Below are 19,212 nucleotides of genomic sequence, written 5' to 3'. Positions count from 1 at the left end.
TGTGTATTATAAGGTATTCTGCTAGGTATGCGTATGTAAACATGCTTAGAATTTTAACGTCTACAATACTTATACACTACAGCATTACTGCTTTTGCTATTCTGTCTGTTTGCTCATCTTAGCCAATGCCTCCCTAACGGCCTTGACGGCCTCTCTAGCCTGTCGACGCTCTACAGCGCCCTCATCTACCTGAGTCTTCCCTTGTTCTTTGGATCGGATGATGAGCCTGACCAAGTCCTCGGTGGCTTTTAGCGTCCGCCGCCCTTCCTCTCGCACCGTTCCTTGCCAGCTTTCTCGTGCCCCTTCCCACAACTTCTGCATTCGTCTCAAGCTGAGTGTCAAGCCCAGCGCTGCAACAGCGCCTGCTTCGAACACAGAACAACTCGAGGAGACGTATAGTAGCGCTGACAACGCGCTGGATAGGGATGTCGTGGACATGGTCTGCAAGATGAGTCTTTGGGCGAGTGCTTGGAGGGGAGGGACGTTCGCGGCTACAAGTTCCTCACGCGCAGTCGCTATGTTCTCTGACCAAGGCTGGGCTTTGCGGACTGCGGTTGAGAGGTTGGTAGGCGGTGGGTTGTCGAGAGTGGGTGCTGTGTCTGTCGTTGTCACCGGAATCTCGTACACTACATTCTCGGGCAAGTCTTCGGGGAAGCCAGCCTGTGCCATGCGTCCGGCCAGGAAGATGCTGCTCTTCTCGGCGCTAATGAGCCATCTTCGCTCTATGATCTCCTGCGAGAGCATAGTCACGTCGTCGACACGCCACAAGAGTTTCCACCAGCTGAGCTTGTGCCAATTGCGCGCTGAAAAAGCTTCGTCCAATTCGTCACGGAGCTCAGTGTGACTTCTCTCGGCCCAGACGTCGAGCGCATTAGATATGGCTGCTGTGGCCTCGTGGTCGGTGGATATCGATGCGAGAAGGGTGAGGCGCGCTGTGTCTTCCTTGAGAAGCTTTGCTTCAACATCGTCCGCAATGGAAGATACAAGGGTCCTCATGGTAGGCTTAATGGGCTCGACCGGTTGGAGGTCGCTGATTAGCCATTTGGACAGAGTGGGGAGACCGCTCTTGAACCAGCCGCGCTCGAAGATCTGTGAGTTCGCGACGGATTCGCGGAAGCTTGCGAGCGCTTGTGAGCCAACTTGGACGTTAATTACTGCGCTCTCAGCTTGCGCATCTGTGTGTGCCTCTTTCTGTGGTGCAGGCAGATCGACTGCGACCTTGACCATTTCACGCATGCCCTTGGCGCTGTCGGATGAGAATCTACCGAACGCCAGTGCGCTGTCGAGTCCTTCGCCAAGAATCAATGTCTTGTGCACTGGGTATGGCACGGGTGTGCCTCGCGCAGAAGTAGCCTGCAGCTTGGGCACCAGGACCGACTCCTCCGAGCTCTCCGTTGAGGCGGTCATCAGCATGTTCGCGGTGTCCACATTCAAGGTCGAGACGAGGACTTCCAGGTTGTGCGCTCGCAGGACCCTCGAGGGGGCGGAAAGGACTTTGTACAGCGGTGTCGGGCGGTGCGTGTCGTTCTCGTCTCCGAACCTGGCCATCGTCAGCTCTCTGTCTCGCGTTGATTCCTGGTACGATGCGCTTACTTTAGCAGCACAGCCTTCTCGTTCCCGTCTCCAGCCTTCTCGAGTTCCTTCTCCCAACTCTCTTCGTTGCCCAGTGGATCCGCAAGAAGGAGGCGCGCGAGTCGCTGGGCGCTGGTTTGGCCGTTCAGGCCGAGAACTGTATCCGCCTGTCAGCTATGCGCAGCCTGTGCAAGCATTGAACGCACCGGCAACCCGCGTGACAGCATCTTGCGCCGCCAATCCGCTAAGCGCCAATTGCAGCCTACTGATGTTGACATGGGTCTCGGCAGTACCGCTGAGTGCAGACAATGCATCGTATAGCTCCTTGTTCCGTGGGGGGATGTTGGGGCGCAGGTTTATCGCCGTGGGCGAAACATGTGTGGATGCGGAGCGGACCCGGAGGTTCAACGCGCGTGGCGTTGCATTATGACAGCGAAGGGCGGTGGACAGTCGTTCGACAGCTCGCCCTCTTGTCAGCGACGTCAAACGCGACGCAGAGGCCACCCATGGAGGCATCGGGCTTGGAGTTGTGCATTGCTGTGGGGAAGAGTTGGCATGCTGAAGGTGATGCATGGCGGTTCATCTTCGGGCCGCCAAAAGCTTGGGCCAGTCCACAGTTCATGGTGACTTCACGCGAGCTGGGCGTCGTATGCAAGTAGTGATATGTTTTCAATGAAAGGCCGACTCGCCCAGAGCACGGCGCTTGGCTAGCGAATTACTACCGTTCATCGTAAAGTCGTTTCCTCTAGGTCGCGCTGCTAGTTCGCGTAACGCCAGCGTGGTATGTAGGTAACACCATAGTCCACACCAGATCGAACACGCAGACCAGCGAACCCAGCTTACTCGCTCAAACTCAAAAGTCGCTTTGGCACCTAGCCTCTCCTTGACCCAGAAGACCTGCATCTATTAGCTCGTGTGAGGGCTGACGATACCGGACGACTTACATGCTGATTCTTCGTGCGACCCTGCCCAGCTCCTTGTCGTTCTCCGCGTCCTTTGTGGCCTTCTCGAGAGCCTGCTCTCGGTGCATCTCTTGAGATTTGCGAACCTCCTCGTGGCTTGGCGGCAGACGTTCGTTCTGCAGGTCGACCTTGCGGGCGTCCTCGAAGCTGTGGATGGCTTGCTTGATGCCTTCCGCGCCAAGCATGAGCGTACCCGCCGGGAGGCGGCCACCGGATGCTGTCTTCAACTCAGTTACACGCTCACTCTCTTCACGCAACACCTGGAATACGCGAGAGAGGCGACCAATGGCCAAGATCTTGTTCTTGATGGCGCGGCGCTTGAACTCTGTCGAGTCTGGGTCGAGGTTGGCGAGCGGTTGTGGCGAAGATGGCCCAGAAGCCAACGAGCTGGGGGTCTCCTCCTCGAGCTCTTCCTTGGAACAGGTGTTGAGGATCGCGATGAGCATATCGGTGACTGGGGAAAATTAGCTTAGCGCTGTCGTGGGGTGGACAGGTACGCACTCTTCTCTCCGACGAAAGGCAGGGACCAGGTAAAGACGTCCATGAAGTTGGGCAGCCAGTACGGGTGGGGCGTGCAGTTGAACTGCCTGATGTTCATGACATTGTTCTCGTACTTGAGAACAGCAGCCTTGTTGTTGTAGACATCAAGGTAGTTGGGCGCACTGAAAATGGTCATGACACTGGGGAAACCAGTGGTCCTTGTTTTCCTGTACATGCGGTATCCAGCATCTTGGGCTTCGTGCGCACGAATGATGGAGAGCAGGTTGTTCTTCTCGAGGAAGGCGCATGCGGCGGGATACGAGAAGAAGTACGAGCAACCTCGGACGTGGTTGTGGATGAAGAAGTCGTTGGTCTTTTCCTGTCCAAACTCCTCGAGAGGGTCGGCCCAGAGGATGTCGCACATGAGGCCGTGTGTGGGCGGCTCGCGGAATCGGTCAATCTACGAGAGTCAGCAGAGTTTCCATGGACGTGCGTCTTGTCACATACGCTCTTCAGGTCCTCGAGTGTGTGGAGCTCAGGGCTCAGTCCTCCGTGTATGCACAGGAACTGCTTGTTCATGACAGCAGCAAGGGGGAGCGCGCAGAAGGCGTCCATGCAGGCTTCGTAGACAGCCTCGGAGTACTTGTGCTTGCATTCGAGCTTGAATGTGAAGTAATCGGTCAGATGGCGACATTCGTGGTTGCCGCGGAGCAGCCAGAGCGTGTTGGGGTACCAGATCTTGAGCGACCACAGGTACAGAACGCACTGCGATGGCCAGTCAGCGTGTGCTGGTCACACCGGCGGGGGCTGCCTTACCTCGATACTGAAGTAACCTCGATCAACGTAGTCGCCCAGAAACAGATAGCGTGTGTCTGCGGGGTCTCCACCGACTTCGAAAAGCTTCATCAAATCGTAGTATTGCCCGTGGACGTCGCCGCACACTGTGATGGGGGCGTCCATCTCCAGGAGGTTAGGCTCCGACCTCAGAATCTCCGCACCCTTCTTGATGATCCACAGCGCCTGCTGCTCCGTCAAGCGCCCTTCGCGGTAGAAGTGCTGCTTCAAGAACTGGATGTTGGGCTTTGTGCGGTCTTGGGGCGAGAAGAATTGCTCGTCGGTGGGCGGGTGGAAGGCTGGCGCCTGCACGTCTGAAAGTCACAGCGGGGTCAGCGTCATGTCGCCGGCGCCTCATTGCGAGGAGAAGCTGCTGCTGCTGCTGCTGCTGCTGCTGCTGCTGCTAGCCAGAGCGCGGGCAGAGCTTTGGTGGCGAGCATACCTTTGCATACACGCTCCTGGGTGCTCACTTGTGTGCCGTCTTCCATGGTGTGCAGGGTAAAGTCGATTTCAGGGATGGGCTTCTTCTGCTGGACGGCGCGAATGGCGCTGTCCATGTACGACTGCTGGTCGGCGTCTTGGTTGGTGTTCTCCATGCTGGGCAAACGGGGCTGCGCTGTTTACCGCGAGCTGTGGGCGTTCAAAGGAAGAATGTGGAGGGCGAGGTCGCGAGGCGGTGATAGTGGGGCGGAGAGGCGCACGAACCCAGAGAGTGGCGACGGGGCGTGGAACAACGGCCGAGGCTTGTGGCTGGTGAATGCTGACCGGCGACGGGCGAACAATGTGCTTGGGATGAGCGAGGGCGAGATGTGTCGCCTGCTTCGTCGCGTGCGGGCAGTGCGCTGATGTTTGATGTTGCTAACCCGTCGCACAGCAGGCGCCGAGCTGCTGAGGGGATCGAGCCAAGCCGGCAGCACGAGCAGCACGAGCAGCGCGAGGCTGTCCAGTGGGCCAGCTGCCTCAGGCATGATGACAACATCTCTGACACGGAGCTGCTTGCATGCATTTCGTGCTCATGCAGGTTCGAGAACATGTCTTGCACTGCGAGACGCTGCAAGATGCTGATCATCTCTTCGAATACTGCATTCTCAGACCAGGGTATGCGTTGCCTGCCTGGTCTGTGAGAGGTCTCGCACTTTCCAGCACTGCCGTCTCGCAGCAACACATGGGAAAAACCACCACGTCCACGACAACACTCGATCATGGTCGAGACTGCGCGAATCAATCGCTCTGATGTTAGAGAGCCATACGCGAATAGTTTGACACGCTTCTGGTTTAGTCTGAGACCCTTACCATGAGCGCAGGTTGACCGCCAACGCACAAACACGACACAACACAACGCAACACATGACTTCAGAACGTCTAAACGCAGACAGGGACACATCGTATGCATTAAACGAACGAAGACAGATACGTACCAGTACTCGAGGATTACGATTCAAGTGAGCTGCAAGGCGAGACAATTGAAGCCGAGTGACAACATGATCATGAAAACAAGGTACATCTGAAGTGAATGTATCATATAGATTTTTGATATTTGTACACAGGCAGTGCAGTGCGTATGTAGTGTCGACGTTCGAACCATCACAGACTTCTACAGAATCAAACAAAAAGGGCACACCAGCCATCAAGGCCTGGCATGAATGAAGAAGAATGTACAACAAGAGCGAACCCGAGTCCAAGAAAGCCCAAGCTCATCCATACAAGGGGACCAACTCAAAGGTATAAACAAGCAAACCCAACCTATCCGTCTCCAAACCCTATCCAGGGCGGGTATCCAATCCGAGCCAACTCCAAGCCATGCGTTTCGTAACCATCACAGCGATAACAGACCAAAGGAAAAGACAATCATCAAACGATGGAGTACATCGTGCTTAGAGGAGACGAAGGCCTGAGCCGTGACGCTTGTGAAAATGCGCACGGGGGGAAGAGCGCTTGGTAACGGCGGCGCTGATCCCACCGTTTGTGCAGGCCATGCCAGCAGCGAGCTGCTGAGCAACAGCGCAGCCACGGTTGCAGAGACCGAAAGAGCTGGTGCCGATACAGACCACAGCGCCGTCGTTGGTGCAGGGCGTGCAGTCCTCGCCAGTCGAAGGAGTGCTAGGAGCGGCGGAGGCCACAGGAGCAGCAGAGGCGACCGGGGCAGCAGAGGCGACCGGGGCAGCCGAGGTAGCAGGTGCCGCAGAAGTAGCGGCAGGTGCAGACGAAGCACCAGGGGCGAAGACACCGGGAGCAGAAACAACGGGCGAGGCCGAGGCAACAGGCGCGGCGGAGTATCCAGGGGCTGAAGAGGCAGCGGGGGCTGAGGCCGCAGGAGCAGACGCGACAGCTGAAGAGGCAGCGGGCTGGGTAGCAGCTGGGGCCGAAGAAGCGGCACCTCCAGTAGGCGAGCCAAGCTTTCCGCTACCAGCACCCAGCTTGGTCATAGAAGCACATCCAGCGCCAGAGAGAGAGTCACCGAGGTTGGCACTGTTGCCGTCGACAAGGGAAGAGCCAGGTTCAGGGTAGTTGAAGTCCTCGCCCTGAGTGGTGGCACATTGAGTATCGGGCAAGTTGGCAACAAACATGTCAGGGAGAGCGCCGAGGGCGGAGGCGGCGTTGGCAGCAGAGGCAGTGGCACCGGCTTCACCAACCTGAACAGGAGCGCAGTTCATGTAGAACTCACGGTTTCCGAGCTTGTTCAACCAAGTCCAGGCGAAAGTGTAGCGACCATCAGGCATGCTCTCGGGCATGGTGACGGGGAAAGTAGCAGCACCATGGCCGGCAGGGTTCTCCTCTAGGTTACCTGTGACGTTAGACGGGCAGCCGCCAACGACACTGTGGATGACCTTCCACTGAGAAGACTCTGTAGGCTCAGTGTCTGTGGTCATGGAGAACTGGCAGGAGCCACCACCGTGGACTGCAGAGCCGATGAAGGAGATGGTCTTCGTCTCACCAGCGTTCCACTGGTTCATCTCAGTCACCTCATAGACGCCAGAGCGCTGCTTGCACGGGTAGTCGCCGGGTGCGAGCGGAGAGCTGTTGATCGTGTTGTTGCCGTAAGGGACGGGGTACTCGAGGATCATGTGCGCGGAAGCGCTGGCAGCAAGTGCCAAGAGAGCGGTAACCTTGGAGAACATCTTGATGTCTGAAAGAGTGTGAAGAGTTGGTTTATCTCTGATAATCGCTAGACCAGCTAAACGATAGATGCAAGTATGTAGTGACTGTGTCGTCCGAAGTTGATTGATGAGGCTGTTTCTATGATGAAGTTAGCAAGACTGTGCTGTCGATGGTGCAGCGGCCACGAAAACGTGACGAGAAAGAAGACGAATGCTGGGCATGAACAGGAGGCCAGTGTGTACAAGAGGAGTCATTATGGGCGGATTCGACTACCCAAAACCTATCCGAAACAGGAGAGTGAGGACATACCAAGAAGTCTTGAGTTTTGTAGGACAGACAAGTAGATCAGTGAGACTAGCTCTTTGACAATCAACTCTCAGCTGAGAAGGAATGTGATATCTGCCACAGGCAAGATATGTAAACGAAGAATGAAGAATGAAGCTGGAAGAACTGCTCTGATGAACTTGCGATATGGAACAAGAGGTGCGCCCCTGGGTGCTATATATCCTGTAACCCACCTTTTTAGGCGGGCTGGCCTGTGGCGGTCTGTACGTACAGTAGTCGTGTGCAGGCCAGCAAGGGAACCAGCAGCTGGTGCCACAGCGGATCATGGTCAGGAGCACAGGCTAATCGACGAGGGACAGCCTCTCATGCAACGGTTGATTGAAGGGGCCTTCCGGCTCTGACGCCCGTCGTGGTTTAGTGGGAGTGTAACAGCAAGCGGACTGTCCAGACGGCTCAGGTTCTGCAACGCTGGGCAGGTACATTCTGGTTCTCATTGGTCCGAAGCTCCTCAGGTGGGAATTGTTCCTGAAACAAAAAGCGGAAGTCGACTCAAGTGGGAAGGCATGGGTGGACGTCGCCTCGCGGCCTCCTGACGTCTGCCGGCGGGATCCTTGCACCTGTCGGCCGGGCCCTGCATGTGGTCAAATCGAGGCCTATCGATAAGGGGCATCAGGCCCAAGTGAGTCTGGTGTAGAGCGCGATCGCTTCGAAGCTAAGTCTCAAACACCACCCTCCACCATTTCATTCGTTGGGCTTCTCATCTCAGCGCACACGGCTCTGGCGCCCATCGCCAGTCAACAACGAACCAAGTCAGCTCTCACGACACCTGCGGTGCCTGCACTGTCGTACAAATCGTGTTTGCCGCCGTGTTTGTGACGCAGGCGCAAAGCTGACCGCTCAGGTCCGGTAGAGAGCGGTCGTGTCACGGCTCGCAGCATGCGTGTCTGCTGCAGGGGGTGGGCCTGACTTGAGCGTCGATGCTTGGTGCACCGCCTCTCGGCCTACGCGCGAAGTCCTTATTTTTGGCTGCCATCTCTTTTGCCACTCGGCTTTATACGAGCCTGGAGTATTGAATGCTCCGCATGACTGCTGTGTCTTCGTTACCATGTCTAGAGGAAAGTGAAAATAGACAGCATGAATGATCAGCAGCGGTAGTGAGCTGGCGCGGGTGGCTGCGCCGCAGCGTGGATGACGGATCGACCTGGACGCTCGGGAGAAGCTGGGGGGCCCGGTGGCCAGGGTTGATTGGCCTGCACTTACCGCTTTGAGTATCGTCGGCATGTTTCATCAAAAACAACGCGGCATGCAGCCTGTGATCATGATTGACCAGAAGACCAGTCGACTTGGGCGACAGCGCACCCCACCGTGGAGGCTTGTTCTCATCACGGTGGGTTCAGCAGCGACAGGCAATCAGGACCAGCGGGGTCTGATGGCCTCCGTGAAACGAAACATTCGGTCTCCACCAAAGTGCGCCGGGGAATATCGCCAACGAACTCGTGGGTACGGACTCGCAGATAAAACAGGCTGGAGGAAATGTCGTTGCGAAGGGAGTAGAGTGAGCGTGTGTCTGTCGACTCGACGTGTAGGATCGAACAGGGCAACCACGAAGACATCCCCTGTTGTGCCTGCCTCAACAGGAACTCCCAAGCCTTGGCTATCGTGAGTCCACACATGTTCACGATTGACTTTTTCCTTGTCGTCTCCACTCCTTCAGAATTTACGAAAGGTCACACCTTCCTTCTCGCCACCTCGATGAAGTGCGGCCGTCAACAGCGGAGATGTAAGCACCACACAACTCTTACCGTCGCCCGAAGAAGCATACTCTGCAGCGGCAAGACAAAAAGCATCCGCGCAGAGCTGGCCCAGCTGTCGCTCGCTCATTTCCTATCTGCCAGCTGAACAACGAGCAAGAGCGTCTGACAGGGGAGAGCGAGCCGTGTTGGTCCAGACGGCAGGGTGCAATATACGCTTGAGAATCAGACGGAGAACTCGAAAGTAGGTGATTCGATCTATCACCAAACACAGCTATTGAGCGTACCCTCAGTGCGCTTTACCGCGTCGCAGCCCTAGGCTCTTCTCTGAAAAGCCAATCTGGACTTTTTTCATCACGCCTAGAAGTGGTACAGCGTTCACCAAGGGCTCCTTTTCGATACCCTCGTGCGGCTTGCCATCAGTGCCCGCAAACGAACCATAGCCGTACATTCTCCCAAGTCTCTCAAGGTGTTGTCCACGCTCCTTCTTCGTAAATAGACTCGTTCCACGCATGTCCTGGACTGCTTCGCTAGCAGCAAAAAGCGCTATGATCGCGCCAATAGAGATAGGCATTCTAGGCAGAAACTTGCCTGGTCGCCACAGGTAGATGCATATCGCCACAATGGCGTACAGTGCCAATATTACTTCGGCCATGACAAAAAGTGGCATCGACAAGAAAATGCGTGTCTGGAGCTCATTCGTTTGTCCTTGGATTGCTGGTACGGAAGCGTCGTTCCATGGGACCAAAAGCTTGTCCTTGTTGATACCAAGCCAGATTGCGAAGAGCTTCTTGTAAACCGGGTATAGTTTCCCAGTAATATCTTCAAGTGAAGGCAGGGGTGAGTTAGGGTCAAGGAGCCGGCTATCATTCGTCTGCTTGATCATGAAGTAATTCATAAAGTCGGTAGCGAAAGAGTCGTTGTGGTACCTTCGGCCCTGGGATTGGAAGAGATAGCGGTGGGCTTGGGCGATCAGATCATCAGCACCTCCAGCTGTAGTAGGTCCCGAAGTACTGTTCGTAAAGTGCTGATTGTAGAAGTCAGAAGAGAGTGTGGAAGACACGTCAAGGTCTGTCACGTTTTCTACCCGCCCATTTTTGTCGACACGGACGTTCGCCTGACCAGCAACAAGCTTTGCTCGACAGCCAATAAAGACAGCGGTAGAGTCATCAAGTGTTGTGGTACCGTTCTTCTCTGGTATACACCAGCTATTTTCTCCTCGAACATATCCCAAGAAGGCAGTCTGTTGGCAGAAATCACGCTCTGCGCGAGTTGCGTTCGATTGGGACGGAAATCGAAGGACAAACTCCATTGCCAGTCTGCCTGAGCCGCACACTGGAGGTAAACCGAGAGTCGGTGCCGGGCCTCGTTCCACTGTCAATCGCGTAGAACAGGTGACGTGCTCGCCACTTAGATCGTCCAGCATCGTGATGCTGATATTTGCATATGTATCGGTAATCGAACTTCTGAGATTGACGTGGAAGTCAGTATCTGGTATTGTCTTGCACTCAAGGGTGGAACCAAATGCGGTAGTTTGACCTTTAACGCCTTCAGACCCGTTATACTTTGTTTCGTTCATGAAAGGAATATACATGAACTCATTGTCGGTCCAGGCGGGCAGCGGGTTTCCTGTGGTATAGTTGGACTCGGCGACCATGAACTGATCATAACCCGATCCTCCAGTATAAGCGCCAGATGGATTCTGCTCCATGTCGCGGCTAGTGTCACCTGGACCGACAGTACCATTGACATCAACGAACTTTGCCTGGTATGGTGGAACTAGCTGCACGTTTCGAGGCACTAGCACCGAACTTTCATGGAACATCCCAGAGAATGCAACCGCTAGAAAGTTGGCAAGTAGCGCCATAGTGCAGACAGCTGCGAGTTTGAAGTGCGATGATTTCAAGGCTTTGAAAATGACGAGTTGCGGCGGGAGCGAGCTGTAGTCGGCTTCGATGGAGCGACTTGCAGCCGCGTGGCCGCCACGAAGCTCTTCGAGTGGTTGAAGCATGCAAAGAAGTCGGTTTACGAGAATCCAAATCGGTTCGATCAATGTCGCGAGCGCCGTAGGTATGTAGTTCTCGAGCAGTTGGCGGACCAAGGGGTTTGTGGACGGTCTGACGATGCCTGCTTAATGTTAGTAGGCTTATCGTTTTGGAAAGGTCACGGAGCTCACCAAAAGGCTGGCTTTTATGGAGCAATACACCCAGTACAGCCGCCAATGCAACCTGAAGCAGTAGAAAGAGTAGGATCATGAAAGCTCTGAACTCCTTGGGTCGAACCGGCTTGACCATTTGGGATTCTTCTGATTCAATCTGTACTGCACCGTGGGCGTGGTTGCGGACTGTATCGAAACTATCAGCTTCGATAATACTATAGTCTGATCAGTCTCATAGCCGTATTGAAACCTCATCGGCTAACTTACACAACACCTTCTTGATCACAGTCTAGCTTGAACTTTTTGTCTTTGAGGCTTGTCTCGATCTCGTCCATACTTGCGCGGTCTAGTGCGCTGAACTCTTGAAGGAGGGTTGTGTTGTCAGCAACCAGCGATTGGATGCTTGCAATGGTCGCTGGATCAGAGCGTATTTTCCAGGTAAGTTTCAGAGAAATCAATAATAGGATGATACCGCAAACTGAAACAAAGCCCAGCAGCCCCTCGACGATGTAGGTGAACACAGGCACGACGACAATTGCGGCTGCCTCGTAGTCATAGCGGCCTGAACTGTTGAAAGTAGTTGTGAAATCTTGATCCAGAATCTGAACCATTGATCGAGCAAAGACAATGCGATAAACAGACTCATAAGCGGCAGCCAAGGCGCGAGAATCCAGTAGCTCCTCCAGTGGTCGCTGCGAGGCCCCTATTATGTATCCCGCCATGGGTTGTATATCGGTCGCGAAATTAATCAAGCTTACGGGATGCGTGGATATAGTCTCCAGTTGATCAGGCCATTTGTCTAACGGAAGAGCACCACGGATGAACTCATTCAGCTGGCCGGTGTTCATCTGTTGTTCGAAGTAAGTCGAGTTCCATTTCTCGGCGGGAAGTGCCCTCTTGCCACTCGTTGTGGTGATATTGATAGGTGCTCTGGTCTTAGCATCTATCGTCGCGACTACTTCTTGCTCATAGTAGAAAGGCGTGCAGTAGAGCCGAGTCACTTCGTTCGGCGGGTCTTCGTCTCGCTGCTTGTTCTTTGTGAACCATGCCATGAAGGTATGGTTGGCGTTTTGCGGACAGTAGGTCTTGAGATAGTAATCGGCATTATCAGTGGGATAAAAGCCAATGTAAACTGATGCGTACTCTTTGGTCACCCATATAGATTTACTGTTGTTGAAATATTTCTTTGGTCCAAGTGTTTCATTGCCAATCGGGGTGTAGTAAGAAGTTGGAAAAGCGCAACCGTCGCTGCTTGTCCATTGCGAATTTCGAACTGTGGTTGAATCGGACCCATCAGAGCTTTGCTGCTCAGCTTTTGAGCTTACTCCTGGTTTTTCGCAGTTCATGTCCAAACTGTAGAGGGTTGACGTCGAGGTCCAGGTGCGGTGATTGCCCTTCCTTCCAAGCTCTGCTATTTCCGGCTCGAATGGCGTGAGTGTGTAGTCGCGTGTCATGTACGGAGGCAACGTCTCGTTGAGCCATATAATGCCATGGGCAGAGTGGATATATCGAGCATCCACTTTGTCGCTTTGCTCGCTCGCTGGGATGAAACCAGTTGTATGCGAGAAGCCGATCGTCGAAGAAAGCCGTATTGTTTCGGACGAGAATATACCTGCCTGGAACGGAACAACGCCCCAAGTCACGAACACGACACATGTACTGGCCCAGAAGACCGCCCAGTGCCTGTGCAGCAGTCAGCTTGTTTCATCTCAATAGCATGGTGAGAACTTGTGAGCGGCTCTTACTTTTTCTTGAGAGCGCTTACAGGTACCAACGGTAAGAAGTCAAAAGGATAGCTGAGCAGTAAGCTGTCCTTGCCCCATGCTCCGTCAGGCTTGCTTAGCTGGTGATAAGGCTCTAGTCTCTTCACTTGAAGATCGATCCAACCCCAGAAGATACCAAAGACTAATGCGATGACTGTTGGTAGGTAGAGATACAAAAACGATGTACTGAGAGGTATATCATCGATAGCTTCAGCGATTATAATGCCTCCTTCCTTTTGGCTTTTAGTGAGCAGGAGTTGCAAAACGACGATGAGCGCCCAAGATGCAGCGATGACAGCCGCTAGAGGAAGAAGTCGGTATGCGTTTGGTTTCCATGTGGATTTTGGTGGATTTGAACGCGCCCGCTTCCACCATGGCAACTCCACAACGTGCGAGCCTGGGGTTTTGGTGTTGACATTTTCGGGAATTGCACCCAGAAATGGCGTCTGAACAGAAGCCATTTCCGCAACGTGTGCAGATCCGTCAGCCGCCAGGACGTGGGCGACAAACAGAAACAAGAGCAAGTAAGAAGACGAAAAAGATAATTCTTCTGAAGCTACGTCCAGCTTTCTCGTAGGTCGGTGGCATACTTAATAGTCTTCCGGTGAGCTGTAACCGCCAGACCTGCAGCCGTACCGCCCGCTGCGTCACATGCTCCAATCAACTTCCTAACCCATGTGTCGCAAAACACTAGGGCGTAAGGCGGCCACTACATTGGGACCCAAGCCGCGGCGGTAACCGCAGCTGGAAGAACGTCTCTAAAGAATTCTTGCAGTCCTCAAACGAACTGCGATAAACCCTACGCTCATGGACTTCTTTTTCGCATGTCGACGGAAGTCTGTTTCTGCAGAGCTTGCGACAGAGTGATGAGTGGGAAGGGTACAGGTTATCAAGCAATGCATGAGCTGGTTGATGAAAGACTGTGGTCAAGTTGGTCAACAAAGTGATGCTGAGCTAGGTAGGGTGCCGAACTCGGCAGGACGGCAGAGGAAACAGCCGCAACGATGCGGTTGGAGGAAGGCGCTAGCGGCCGACCCACCGTCGCTCCTTTTCCCTTCCTTCGCATCTACCAACTGTCTCACACTCAACCGCCAAGGATGGTGCATCACATGCAGCTGTAAAATTCAAAGTACACCTGCTTTATCGCCCTTCTGTGTTTGTGATCAGGTTTTTGCTTTGACAAGAGAATTTTTCCTGAATGTAAACACCGTTGCCTTTTTGACTGAATTGTGGTTCCTGTTTTTACAGGGCTGAGCTAGGCCCCCAGTTACGTAGTAAGAAACCATCAGTCTGCCCATCACACATCGTCAGGACCAGCAAGACCGAGAGCCTGTCGCCTTGTAGGTGCCTTCGCATCGAAGTAGGGTTTCTCCGCGAGCGATATTACTCTCGTGCCGTGCCTCGGCTCACTTCCTTCATAGTCCCAGCTGGCGTTGTGAATCGTGATTCTGTTGTCCCACAGCGCAGAAGTGCCAGGCGTCCACCTGAACCGCACCTGGATGTCGACGTTCTTCTCGTACACATCATACAAGTACCCGAGGATCAAGTCACTCTCAGCCTTATCCAGGCCAACAATGCGCACAGTCATGGCTCGGTTGACCCACAGCGCCTTCCAACCCGTCGCAGGATGCACTCGAACGAGCGGATGCACGCGCTCGACGTACTTCGGCCCGGCTGTGGGGTTGTTGCGGTCAAGGTATGGATACGTGCCGCGGTAGACAGCCTGCTTGCCGTCAATGATCTTCCTGAAGTCTGGCGACAGCTTCTCGTATGCTGCATAGCCTACACTCGTCAGCCCTCGATTCGATTATTATAATCAGTACCTACCTGAAGCCCACAGTGTATCGCCGCCAATCTTTGGAACTGTATCGTTATGGAGGTGAGTTACACTACTATTGGTTAGTCTTCATTCACTTGCAAGACATTCAAGCTTACCCTGCTGGCTGCCTCTCGTGCACGAGATCGGAGTGCCACCTGGCCGCTCCTCCCGGCTGCCTGAAGCTGGCTGGAAATTCAGTAGCCTGAAGTGCAGGCCAGATCACAGTTGTACCTGGGACGCCTGGCACTGAAGGTAGTTGAGGCTACACCCATGGTTAGCTACCGTCACAATGTACGAATGAGTAGTGAACCCCTACATGGACTTCAACCTCGCCATACCATTCACCAAGCTTCAACTGCTCTTGAGGTGAGAGGTCCTGGTCTCTGAAAAAGACCACACTTCTTTCCGCAATCAACAGGCCAAGCTCATCCTTTTGCTGGTCGGTGAGATCCTTCAACTGTAGGCCCACGATCTCAGTACCGATGTGAGCAGTGAGGTGTATGACTTCCTTGGCTGCATTGAACAGAGCTTTCTTCTCTGGATCAGCTCGAGATCCAGGTTCTACGTGCTCGCGATCATAGTCCCTGATCTTATACACATCGTCAACATACAGGGGTGTCGCAGGTGTGTACGGATAGCCAGCTGAAAGGTCAATGCCTGCTTTCTCAAACCTCTTCTTTGCGAGCTCTGGCAGATCCAAGGTAACCTTTTTGGGCTGGACGGTGTCCCTCTCTTGGATACCTGAGTGGATTGGAATCGCTATAGGTGCCATCTTGTTGGAGGCGTGTGAGCTTGTGCTTACGTTACGGGCGCGCCCAGTGGTTACTTTTATATTTCTCTACCCTTCGTTGACCGCTCAACTTATCAGAGCACCCTTGCTAATGCACTGAAGGACGTTGCAGCCTTAGAGACGCGTGTTCATGCCGCATAGTGTTGGTGTTGCGGGGTTCAGGGATCACGTCAACTACCTAGCCTATGGCGCGCGTCCACTCACCATTGAGCATCTCGAGACATCGGCCGGACCAATTTCGCATCCTCGAGGACTCTATGGAGGAAGCTCATGTTGGGGCTTCTCGCTTCGGAACACGCGCAGATGATACATGATGCCATCTTTATCCACCATCGCGCCCAGCCATCCCGGACAACTCACGCCATCAGAGACCGAGGTCTCAGTCGAGTTATATACAAGTCAGGCAGCCGAGCCTCGTGTCACATCATTCTTCTGGCTGGCTGCTGCGAACCTGTCTGTCCCCCTGTGTAATACGAGGATTATATCTGGTGAATACCAGCCTCCAGCTCTCACGATTGCACAATCCGAACGGCACTGTGATTTGAGATCTTTCGCGGCACACGTCAGTCGCACTTGACATGTCTTCCAACAGCAAAAGCGTAGCCGTTATTGGAGCCGGCATTTCCGGCGTGGTCACTGCGGCGCATCTTAAGAACAAAGGTCTTGACGTGACTGTCTTCGAGCGCTCTAGTGCTGCTGGTGGCATTTGGTAAGTCACTTCGGTAGGTTAAACGACTGCCGATTAATTTTGTCAGGCTTTACGACGAGAGAAAGCCACTTGAGCCTGCATACCCATCCGTATCAGCTTCGAAGGCGGGGACAAGCTACACGAAAGAGGATGTCCAAGATCTGGAGCTCGAACGACTGTTGCATGCCCCGCCAGGGTATGAGTGCCTGTCTCGCGCGACACGACTTTTGGCTGACCGTGAGATAGGCCGTGTTATATCGGGCTCCAAAACAACGTATCCACGCGCCTTCTCGAAACCACGTTGAACAGATTTCCGCCCGGCACGGAGGATTTCGTGCCACATAGCGTGCTCAAGGATTATATCCAAGATACGGCGCTCACCACCAGCGTCGATGCTGTCACAAGATACAACACCGAGGTCCAGAATGTATCAAAAGAAGGCAAGAAGTGGACTGTACGGACTTCGACGCTACAGATTCGCGACAACGGGACGCAATCTCGAGAAACTTCCATTTCTGTACGTTTCCCCGCTGCAGTCGCAGGATTGTGATCTAACCTTGGCTAAAGGACTTCGATGCCGTTGTTGTCGCGTCAGGCCACTATCATGCTCCGAGAATTCCGGATATCCCTGGCCTGGCAGAGTGGAAGCGCCGGTATCCACAGCGAGTGCAGCATTCGAAAGGCTATCGAAAACCCGAAGACTTCCGCGGCAAGGTGAGCCCGACTGACTTTGAGCTGAAGGAAACCCAGTTTAGGTTGTGACTGACAGCAAATCCAGAACTTCCTCCTCATTGGGGGGTCCGTCTCCGCTACTGACATTGCGCGCGAACTCGGTCCTTTTGCCAACACAATCTACCAATCCCACCGCAACGGACAATTCGACCTATCGTCTGCGTTGCTGCCGGAGAATGGCATCCGCGTGGATGAAGTCATTTCTTTCTCTACGTCCGGCTCAAGCACGCCCCTGCAGCCCTCAGACGCGATCCCACTAACGGTGACGCTAAAATCCGGCGCGCAACTCTGCGACATCCACCACGTGATCCTGTGCACAGGCTACCACCTCACGCTGCCCTTCCTCGCACACCTGCACGCCGACGACGTCCCTGCGCACGCCGCCAACGAAGAGGTGCTGGTCACAGACGGCACTATGTTCCACAACCTGCACAAAGACATCTTCTACATCCCGGACCCCTCGCTTGCATTCGTAGGCGTCCCCTTCTTCACGGCAACTTTCACCCTCTTCGAGTTCCAGGCCATGGTCGTCGCGCACGTCTTCGCCGGCGACGCCCGACTCCCCAGCACTGCGGATATGCGAGCGGAGTACGTGCAGAGGGTCGAGAAGAAGGGGCTTGGTAAGAGCTTCCATAGCTTGAGGGAGGGGGAGGAGGAGTATGTGGCTGAGTTGGTGGGGTGGATGAATAGGGAGTTGGCCGCGCGCGGGAAGGGGCAGTTGGCGGGGCATACACAGCAGTGGAGGGACGCAAAGGAGGAGCAGATGCAGAGGATTAAGGCGCTATTTGCGGCGCCGAAAGGCGCACAGAGGAAGATTGAGGTTACTTGTCAGAGTCAGATTGAGGCGGAGGTTGGTCGTGGGACGGAGGGGGAGGGGACACTGGTGCAAGCAGCAGCGTAGAAGTGTGTGCATAAGTTTGAGGAGTTTGAGACGTTGTAGAAAGACTCTCGTAGCACGCAAGCTGGCGTGTACTCTCTTGACCCTTCCTAGGGCGACGGTGCTTTTGTTCGAGTGTGGCCTTGGAATGAAGTAGACATCACTACAAGAATACAAAAAGTTATCTCCGTGATGTGACAGGTCTAAGAGATCTTTACCGCTGAAAGACACCAAGCTCCTTGCTCCTATCTCTCGTTAGCAACAGCGCAGTGAATCACTGAGAGTACCTACCACCACTCCTTGAACCCAATGGTTGTCACATCAATACCCAGCTCCTTCAGCTCACCCGTGTCGAGATGGCAGTCATACGGTCTCACCGTCCCATCACTTGGCTCTTCCTGCGGCTTGGACGGCGCGAGATTGTCAAGCGGCAATCCCGTAATCTCAGCAAACTTCTGCACAATCTGCCACTTGGTCATCTGGTCCTCGGAGCTGAACTGCAGGATGCGCGGCAGCTCTCGGTCGGCATTCTCTGTGCTTCGATAGAAGTCAGAGACGTCGCGGCACACGCGCCCCACGTCGTCTGTGTTGGTGGGGAAGCGCAGAGCGTGGTCGTCGACGGTGACTTTTGCGTCGGCTGGTGAGAGCTTCTGTGCAGCCCATAGCTGCGACATGAGGACGTTGACGGCGCTTTCTTTAGGCTCGTCGCAGGAGCCGTAGAGAACGGGGACGCGGAGAACGACGGCCTTGTTGCGCGCGTTGGCCTGGGATGCTACGTCGAGGACGGCTCTTTCGCCCTCGAGCTTGGTGCGGCCGTACACGTTTGGTGGGTCGGGCGCTGAGGTTGCTTTGTACGGCGCCTCGCCTGGCCGGCCGGGGAACACGTAGTCGGTGGAGATGTAGATGAGAAAAATGTCACGTGCGACTGTGGCTTCGGCCAGTGCACGGCTGGCTTGCACGTTGATGTTGCGAGCGGCTGCTGGATTGGCTGTGCACGAGTCTGGGAAACGGTTTGCTGCGCAGTGAACGACGACGTCAGGCTTCACATCGTCCAGCAATTGCTCGATGTCTTTGGCGTTGAGGATGTTGAGCTTGAGCACGTCTGGGGGATTGATGCGGTTGAGTCCAGTGCCAACGGCTTTCCAGCCAGCTCGAGCGAACTGGCGCTGCACTTGTCGTCCCAAGAGGCCACTTGCTTTGCTTGTTAGTTAGCCAGGTGTTGTTGTAGACAGTGCAGGTGGCGAAGTACCTCCCGTGACCAGCACGGTGCGTGTGGGCGCATCGATCTTGGCCGTGGTATCAGCCGAGTCGCTCGGGTCTCGATACTCTCCTGAGACGGCATCAAAGACGAGAATGGGCGGGAGGCTGGGGCTGGATGTCATGGCTGTTGTTGTTAGGTCGG

The 19,212-nt window shown here is 54.5% G+C and overlaps 7 protein-coding genes across 7 annotated transcripts, besides 3 other annotated features; 1 reads left to right on the top strand and 6 right to left on the bottom strand.

Annotated features, from left to right (window-relative positions):
- Positions 1–96: 96 nt before the first annotated feature.
- On the bottom strand, positions 97–2,088 carry EKO05_0009923 (uncharacterized protein; the record flags this gene model as incomplete). Its single annotated transcript, XM_038942874.2, has 3 exons — positions 97–1,540; positions 1,594–1,729; positions 1,779–2,088. 3 exons carry the CDS (start codon positions 2,086–2,088, stop codon positions 97–99), a joined length of 1,890 nt encoding a protein of 629 aa, XP_038794484.2.
- Positions 2,089–2,444: 356 nt separating this feature from the next.
- On the bottom strand, positions 2,445–4,444 carry EKO05_0009922 (Protein-serine/threonine phosphatase; the record flags this gene model as incomplete). Its single annotated transcript, XM_038942894.2, has 6 exons — positions 2,445–2,469; positions 2,517–2,988; positions 3,036–3,474; positions 3,522–3,779; positions 3,831–4,162; positions 4,291–4,444. The coding sequence occupies 6 exons, from the start codon at positions 4,442–4,444 to the stop codon at positions 2,445–2,447; spliced, it is 1,680 nt and encodes a 559-aa protein (XP_038794483.2).
- Positions 4,218–4,253: a tandem repeat.
- Positions 4,445–5,161: 717 nt separating the features above from the next.
- Positions 5,162–5,196: a tandem repeat.
- A 526-nt stretch (positions 5,197–5,722) lies between these two features.
- Positions 5,723–6,967, bottom strand: EKO05_0009921 (uncharacterized protein; the record flags this gene model as incomplete). The annotated part of the gene is made up of 1 exon (XM_038946964.1): positions 5,723–6,967. The coding sequence occupies one exon, from the start codon at positions 6,965–6,967 to the stop codon at positions 5,723–5,725; it is 1,245 nt and encodes a 414-aa protein (XP_038794482.1).
- A 390-nt stretch (positions 6,968–7,357) lies between these two features.
- Positions 7,358–7,397: a tandem repeat.
- A 1,875-nt stretch (positions 7,398–9,272) lies between these two features.
- Positions 9,273–13,365, bottom strand: EKO05_0009920 (uncharacterized protein; the record flags this gene model as incomplete). The annotated part of the gene is made up of 4 exons (XM_038942905.1): positions 9,273–11,110; positions 11,160–11,356; positions 11,409–12,824; positions 12,887–13,365. The coding sequence occupies 4 exons, from the start codon at positions 13,363–13,365 to the stop codon at positions 9,273–9,275; spliced, it is 3,930 nt and encodes a 1,309-aa protein (XP_038794481.1).
- An 836-nt stretch (positions 13,366–14,201) lies between these two features.
- Positions 14,202–15,495, bottom strand: EKO05_0009919 (uncharacterized protein; the record flags this gene model as incomplete). Its single annotated transcript, XM_038942804.1, has 4 exons — positions 14,202–14,686; positions 14,732–14,793; positions 14,840–14,985; positions 15,040–15,495. 4 exons carry the CDS (start codon positions 15,493–15,495, stop codon positions 14,202–14,204), a joined length of 1,149 nt encoding a protein of 382 aa, XP_038794480.1.
- A 596-nt stretch (positions 15,496–16,091) lies between these two features.
- Positions 16,092–17,834, top strand: EKO05_0009918 (uncharacterized protein; the record flags this gene model as incomplete). Its single annotated transcript, XM_038942751.1, has 5 exons — positions 16,092–16,222; positions 16,269–16,397; positions 16,448–16,718; positions 16,769–16,915; positions 16,980–17,834. The coding sequence occupies 5 exons, from the start codon at positions 16,092–16,094 to the stop codon at positions 17,832–17,834; spliced, it is 1,533 nt and encodes a 510-aa protein (XP_038794479.1).
- Positions 17,835–18,024: 190 nt separating this feature from the next.
- EKO05_0009917 (uncharacterized protein) lies at positions 18,025–19,192 on the bottom strand (the record flags this gene model as incomplete). Its single annotated transcript, XM_038942891.1, has 3 exons — positions 18,025–18,055; positions 18,102–19,005; positions 19,060–19,192. The coding sequence occupies 3 exons, from the start codon at positions 19,190–19,192 to the stop codon at positions 18,025–18,027; spliced, it is 1,068 nt and encodes a 355-aa protein (XP_038794478.1).
- Between the last annotated feature and the right edge of the window lie 20 nt (positions 19,193–19,212).

This window comes from Ascochyta rabiei, chromosome 18 (genome assembly GCF_004011695.2).
Source record: "Ascochyta rabiei chromosome 18, complete sequence".
NCBI classification, from domain to species: domain Eukaryota; kingdom Fungi; phylum Ascomycota; class Dothideomycetes; order Pleosporales; family Didymellaceae; genus Ascochyta; species Ascochyta rabiei.
The sequence above is the reverse complement of the archived record's forward strand: the minus strand, read 5'-3'. Positions and strand labels throughout refer to the sequence as shown.